This window comes from Eucyclogobius newberryi, unplaced genomic scaffold, assembly GCF_026437365.1.
Source record: "Eucyclogobius newberryi isolate DKJ021-1_F unplaced genomic scaffold, fEucNew1.0.hap1 SCAF_253, whole genome shotgun sequence".
NCBI lineage: Eukaryota > Metazoa > Chordata > Actinopteri > Gobiiformes > Gobiidae > Eucyclogobius > Eucyclogobius newberryi.
In genome coordinates, this window is record NW_027315894.1 from 23293 (window position 1) to 30000 (window position 6708).

At 44.1% G+C, this 6708-nt stretch overlaps 1 protein-coding gene across 1 annotated transcript in view; it reads left to right on the top strand.

The window, feature by feature from the left end:
* Positions 1 to 291: 291 nt before the first annotated feature.
* Positions 292 to 6708, top strand: part of LOC140372561 (forkhead box protein P4-like) — a gene marked incomplete at its 3' end in the record, with an annotated part of 92554 nt that continues 86137 nt past the window's right edge. Inside the window, exon 1 of the mRNA XM_072459694.1 lies at positions 292 to 469. Within this exon, the coding sequence (XP_072315795.1) occupies positions 299 to 469 (171 nt within the window). The remainder of the gene's footprint in view (positions 470 to 6708) is intronic.

Genomic DNA, 6708 nt, shown 5'->3' on the forward strand with positions numbered 1-6708 from the left:
GTCACAGCTCTGACCTCTCTGTCCGGTCACAGCTCTGTCCGGTCACATCTCTGACCGCTCTGTCCGGTCACATCTCTGACCGCTCTGTCCGGTCACAGCTCTGACCTCTCTGTCCGGTCACAGCTCTGACCTCTCTGTCCGGTCACAGCTCTGACCTCTCTGTCCGGTCACATCTCTGACCGCTCTGTCCGGTCACAGCTCTGACCTCTCTGTCCGGTCACATCTCTGACCGCTCTGTCCGGTCACAGCTCTGTCCGGTCACAGCTCTGACCGCTCTGTCCCGCTGCAGGTGCCAGTGATGATGGTGGAATCAGCTTCGGAGACCCTTCGAACGACGCCGTCCAATCAGAATGGAGTCAGCAGCCTCACCAGCCAATCGGACGCCGGGGGAGGCAGAGAGGGCGGGTCCAACGGCGACACTAACGGCGAGATCAGCCCCGTAGATTTACTCCACCTGCAGCAGCAGCAGGTGCGTGTGCTCCGCCCCTTTTCTCACCTTCACCTGTTCCAACTCACCAGCTTCATCCTCCTGATTCTTCACAATATAGCAACAAATACATATAATAATCATAACTATTTTAGAAACTTTTTAGTTCAATTTATCGTCCAAAAACAGGTTTAAATGTAAATAACTTGTTTTTTATCCGGCTATTTTTGCCATTTTTAACTCTATGTTCCAAAGAGTCACAAACCTAAACCAGGACTAAACCAGGACTAAACCAGGACTAAACCAGGGACTAAACCAGGACTAAACTTGGACTAAACCAGGGACTAAATCAGGACTAAACCAGGACTAAACCAGGACTAAACCAGGACTAAACCAGGTCTAAACCAGAACTAAACCAGGACTAAACCAGGACTAAACCAGGACTAAATCAGGACTAAACCAGGACTAAACCAGGACTAAAGCAGGACTAAACCAGGACTAAACCAGGACTAAACCAGGTCTAAACCAGGTCTAAACCAGGACTAAACCAGGACTAAACCAGGACTAAACCAGGACTAAACCAGGACTAAATCAGGACTAAACCAGGACTGAACCAGGACTAAACCAGGTCTAAACCAGGTCTAAACCAGGACTAAATCAGGACTAAACCAGGTTTAAACCAGGACTAAACCAGGACTAAACCAGGACTAAACCAGGACTAAACCAGGGACTAAACCAGGTCTAAACCAGGTCTAAACCAGGACTAAACCAGGACTAAACCATGACTAAACCAGGACTAAACCAGGACTAAACCAAGACTAAACCAAGACTAAACCAAGACTAAACCAGGACTAAACCAGGTCTAAACCAGGACTAAACTTGGACTAAACCAGGGACTAAACCAGGACTAAACCAGGACTAAACTTGGACTAAACCAGGGACTAAACCAGGACTAAACCAGGACTAAACCAGGGACTAAACCAGGTCTAAACCAGGACTAAACCAGGGACTAAACCAGGTCTAATCCAGGACTAAACCAGGGACTAAACCAGGACTAAACCAAGACTAAACCAGGATTAAACCAGGTCTAAACCAGGACTAAACCAGGACTAAACCAGGACTAAACCAGGGACTAAACCAGGACTAAACCAGGGACTAAACCATGTCTAATCCAGGACTAAACCAGGACTAAACCAGGACTAAACCAAGACTAAACCAGGACTAAACCAGGACTAAACCAGGACTAAACCAGGTCTAAACCAGGACTAAACCAGGACTAAACCAGGACTAAACCAGGACTAAACTAAAGAGCTGAAATGGGCTGAATTAAAGTGTGAACGGGCCAGAAAATCAGATCATAAACGTCTGAACATAGTTTTGTGGCATTATTTCTTCACTTGAGGCAGAGTTTATGATTATTATAATATGTAAAACATCCAGCTCAGTTATTACAGTTGAATTCTTTGGTGCTGCGTTTGTTTTGTGTGATGGTTGTTTTGTTGGTTTGTTGTTTACTTCACGACACTTTTGACCTTCAACAACGACAACAAGTGTTTGTGAAATATTTGTCTTACTTCATTGATCTCGTGTGTGTTTTTTAAAGTTTTCTATAAGTTATCTGTTTTCATGATATACTTCTGTACCTACTTTGTGTTGCAAGACTGGAATTTCCCCATTGCGGGACAAATAAAGTCTTATCTTATACAATATGACATAAAGTGTGTTGTAAGGTTGAAGTTGGTCGTTTGCATTTATGTACATTCTTTCTGCTTTCAACCAAATAACTGTAATATGTTTGAACACTATTTCTGACTCCTGGACTTTGTTCACGATGAATCTGAAGCTCTGAACATTTCACGACTTAAACCACATTTAAAGTATTTTTAGTCCTTTTTTGGCTCCGTCTTCGCCCGTTTGCGCCAGTGTCTTTAGAACTTAAGCTTTCACGTGGCTGAACCGGTCACCTCCTGGTTTCTGTCAGCTGCTGCACACGTGAGGCCCAATGACAGCCAGGGCGTGTTCCGCTTTAATTAATGCTCCGGAATCTTGTGTTTGTGTCAAGTGTTCGGTGTGCGCAGGCGTGTCAAGTGTGCGCGGGCGCGCCAAGTGTGCGCGGGCGCGTCAAGTGTGCGCGGGCGCGTCAAGTGTGCGCGGGCGCGTCAAGTGTGCGCGGGCGTGTCAAGTGTTCGGTTTGTTACATGGGAAATTACGTTATCATGAATTAAGTCTTTGTTTATGCTTTATTAAGACTGATTAAGCTGTTATTAATATCATTATTATTATTATCATTAGTGTTATTATGTGGTACAAATCATCATTACACCTTAATTAAGCATGAACAAAGCATTAACAAAGACTTAATTCATGATGAACTACTTAATTATACTGTTACTCCTCGACCTCATAATTAAATAGTTACTAAGTCTGAGTCGTTCTAAATAAAACATTATGAATTAAGTCTTTGTTCATGCTTTATTAAGTGTAAGTTTTATGAATTATTATCTGATTATTTATTCCCAAAAACATGTTGAAAAATGTGTTTTGTTCTTTGATCATAAGAGTTTGAGTCACATTATGCTCCAAACACCAGGAAATCCCCGGTTAGACCTTAATCTGCAGTTTGCTTTATTTCCCGCCCTTCTCTCCGCCTCGGCCCCGCCCCTCGCCCCGCCCATCGCCCCGCCCATCGCCCCGCCCCCTTCACACTCCGGGGCAGTCGGAAAAAACCAGAGGAATTTTTCAAACTTCCCGTAATTCCCTGGAACAGAATCCGTGTGTATTTTTCATTCCTGCCTGGACGTCCTAAATGTCCTAAATGTCCTAAACGTCGCTGATTGGTCTGAAAAGAACAGCGGGACACAAGAGGCACAGACACAAGTGCCTTTTGATTCAGGGGTCGCGACCTCCGGCCATCGGCCAATGAGCAGAGAGAGTAGATCCCCCTCTGTCTGGGCAGGGGGGATTTTGAAACCCGAGATGGTTTTCAGGCTCCTCCACACTCCCTGAATGTTCTTCTGCTGCAGCTGCTCCTCCATCCTCCTCCTGTAGCCGGCCTCAGCCTGCCTGATCTTCCTCCTCAGCTCCTTCTGCACAGTCCTCAGCTCCTCCTTGTTCCCTGACCTGAAGGCTCTCTTCTTCTCCTTCAGCAGAGCCTTCAGTTCACGGTTAATCCATGGCTTGTTGTTTGGAAAACACCGCACCGTCCGGGAGGGAACAATGTTCTCAAAACAGAAGTTGATGTAGTCCGTGATGCACTCTGTGATGGTGCTGATGTCCTCCCCATGTGGGTCATAAAGCTCAGTCCAGACAGTGGTGCTGAAGCAGTCACTCAGAGCCTCCTCGCTCTCAGCAGACCACATCCTCACCTCACGGGACACCACAGGCTGCCTGCGCACGATGGGTTCATACACAGGCCTCAGATGTACAAGGTTGTGGTCCGAGCTGCCCAGGGGAGGGAGGGGGGGAGAGGAATAAGCCTCCTTGGTGTTGGCAAAAAACAAGTCCAATGTTCTATTCTCTCTGGTGGGGCAGGTAACATACTGGGTGTATGTTGGTAGAACAGAAGAGGGAGAAGCGTGGTTAAAGTCACCAGAGATGAGGAAGAGAGCCTGTGGGTGCTGTGTTTGCAGCCTACAAGTGCAGGAGAGCAGTGCTTCACAAGCATTTTCAGCATTGGCAGACGGGGCCACATAGACTGCGATCAAAATCACATGTGAGAACTCCCGGGGCAGATAATATGGCCTCATGCCAATAGCCAATAGTTCAATATCCCTGTTACATAGCAGCTCCCTCAGTGTGCAGTGTTCGGGTTTGGACCAGCTCGTGTTCACATACACCGCCAGACCTCCACCTCTTTTCTTTCCGCATTCTCTCGTTCTGTCGCCCGCAGCAGATGAAAATTGTCCAAACCTACGATAGAGTCTGGCATTTCTGCTGTTAACCAGGTCTCTGTGAAAATCAAGACGCTGTTGTCCCTATAAATCCTCTGGAACCGCATGAGGCTCGCTATTTCACGACATCAGAGCTTTATGCGATGACATCAGAGCTTTATGCGATGACATCAGAGCTTTATGCGATGACATCAGAGCTTTATGTGATGACATCAGAACTTTATGTGATGACATCAGAGCTTTATGTGATGACATCAGAGCTTTATGTCATGACATCAGAGCTTTATGTCATGACATCAGAGCTTTATGTCATGACATCAGAGCTTTATGTCATGACTTCAGAGCTTTATGCGATGACATCAGAGCTTTATGTCATGACATCAGAGCTTTATGTCATGACATCAGAGCTTTATGTGACGACATCAGAGCTTTATGTCATGACATCAGAGCTTTATGTCATGACTTCAGAGCTTTATGCGATGACATCAGAGCTTTATGTCATGACATCAGAGCTTTATGTCATGACATCAGAGCTTTATGTCATGACATCAGAGCTTTATGTGATGACATCAGAGCTTTATGTCATGACATCAGAGCTTTATGCGATGACATCAGAGCTTTATGTCATGACATCAGAGCTTTATGTCATGACATCAGAGCTTTATGTGACGACATCAGAGCTTTATGTCATGACATCAGAGCTTTATGTCATGACATCAGAGCTTTATGTCATGACATCAGAGCTTTATGTGATGACATCAGAGCTTTATGTCATGACATCAGAGCTTTATGCGATGACATCAGAGCTTTATGTCATGACATCAGAGCTTTATGTGATGACATCAGAGCTTTATGTGATGACATCAGAGCTTTATGTGATGACATCAGAGCTTTATGTCATGACATCAGAGCTTTATGTGATGACATCAGAGCTTTATGTGATGACATCAGAGCTTTATGTCATGACATCAGAGCTTTATGTCATGACATCAGAGCTTTTTGTCATGACATCAGAGCTTTATGTCATGACTTCAGAGCTTTATGCGATGACATCAGAGCTTTATGTCATGACATCAGAGCTTTATGTCATGACATCAGAGCTTTATGTGATGACATCAGAGCTTTATGTCATGACATCAGAGCTTTATGCGATGACATCAGAGCTTTATGTCATGACATCAGAGCTTTATGTGACGACATCAGAGCTTTATGTCATGACATCAGAGCTTTATGCGATGACATCAGAGCTTTATGTCATGACATCAGAGCTTTATGTCATGACATCAGAGCTTTATGTGATGACATCAGAGCTTTATGTGACGACATCAGAGCTTTATGCGATGACATCAGAGCTTTATGTCATGACATCAGAGCTTTATGTCATGACATCAGAGCTTTATGCGATGACATCAGAGCTTTCTGTCATGACATCAGAGCTTTATGTGATGACATCAGAGCTTTATGTCATGACATCAGAGCTTTATGTCATGACATCAGAGCTTTATGTGATGACATCAGAGCTTTATGTCATGACATCAGAGCTTTATGTCATGACATCAGAGCTTTATGTCATGACATCAGAGCTTTATGTCATGACATCAGAGCTTTATGTCATGACATCAGAGCTTTATGTGACGACATCAGAGCTTTATGTCATGACATCAGAGCTTTATGTCATGACATCAGAGCTTTATGTGACGACATCAGAGCTTTATGCGATGACATCAGAGCTTTATGTCATGACATCAGAGCTTTATGTCATGACATCAGAGCTTTATGTGATGACATCAGAGCTTTATGTGACGACATCAGAGCTTTATGCGATGACATCAGAGCTTTATGTCATGACATCAGAGCTTTATGTCATGACATCAGAGCTTTATGCGATGACATCAGAGCTTTCTGTCATGACATCAGAGCTTTATGTGATGACATCAGAGCTTTATGTCATGACATCAGAGCTTTATGTCATGACATCAGAGCTTTATGTGATGACATCAGAGCTTTATGTCATGACATCAGAGCTTTATGTCATGACATCAGAGCTTTATGTCATGACATCAGAGCTTTATGTCATGACATCAGAGCTTTATGTCATGACATCAGAGCTTTATGTGACGACATCAGAGCTTTATGTCATGACATCAGAGCTTTATGTCATGACATCAGAGCTTTATGTGACGACATCAGAGCTTTATGCGATGACATCAGAGCTTTATGTCATGACATCAGAGCTTTATGTCATGACATCAGAGCTTTATGTGATGACATCAGAGCTTTATGTGACGACATCAGAGCTTTATGCGATGACATCAGAGCTTTATGTCATGACATCAGAGCTTTATGTCATGACATCAGAGCTTTATGTCATGACATCAGAGCTTTATGTCA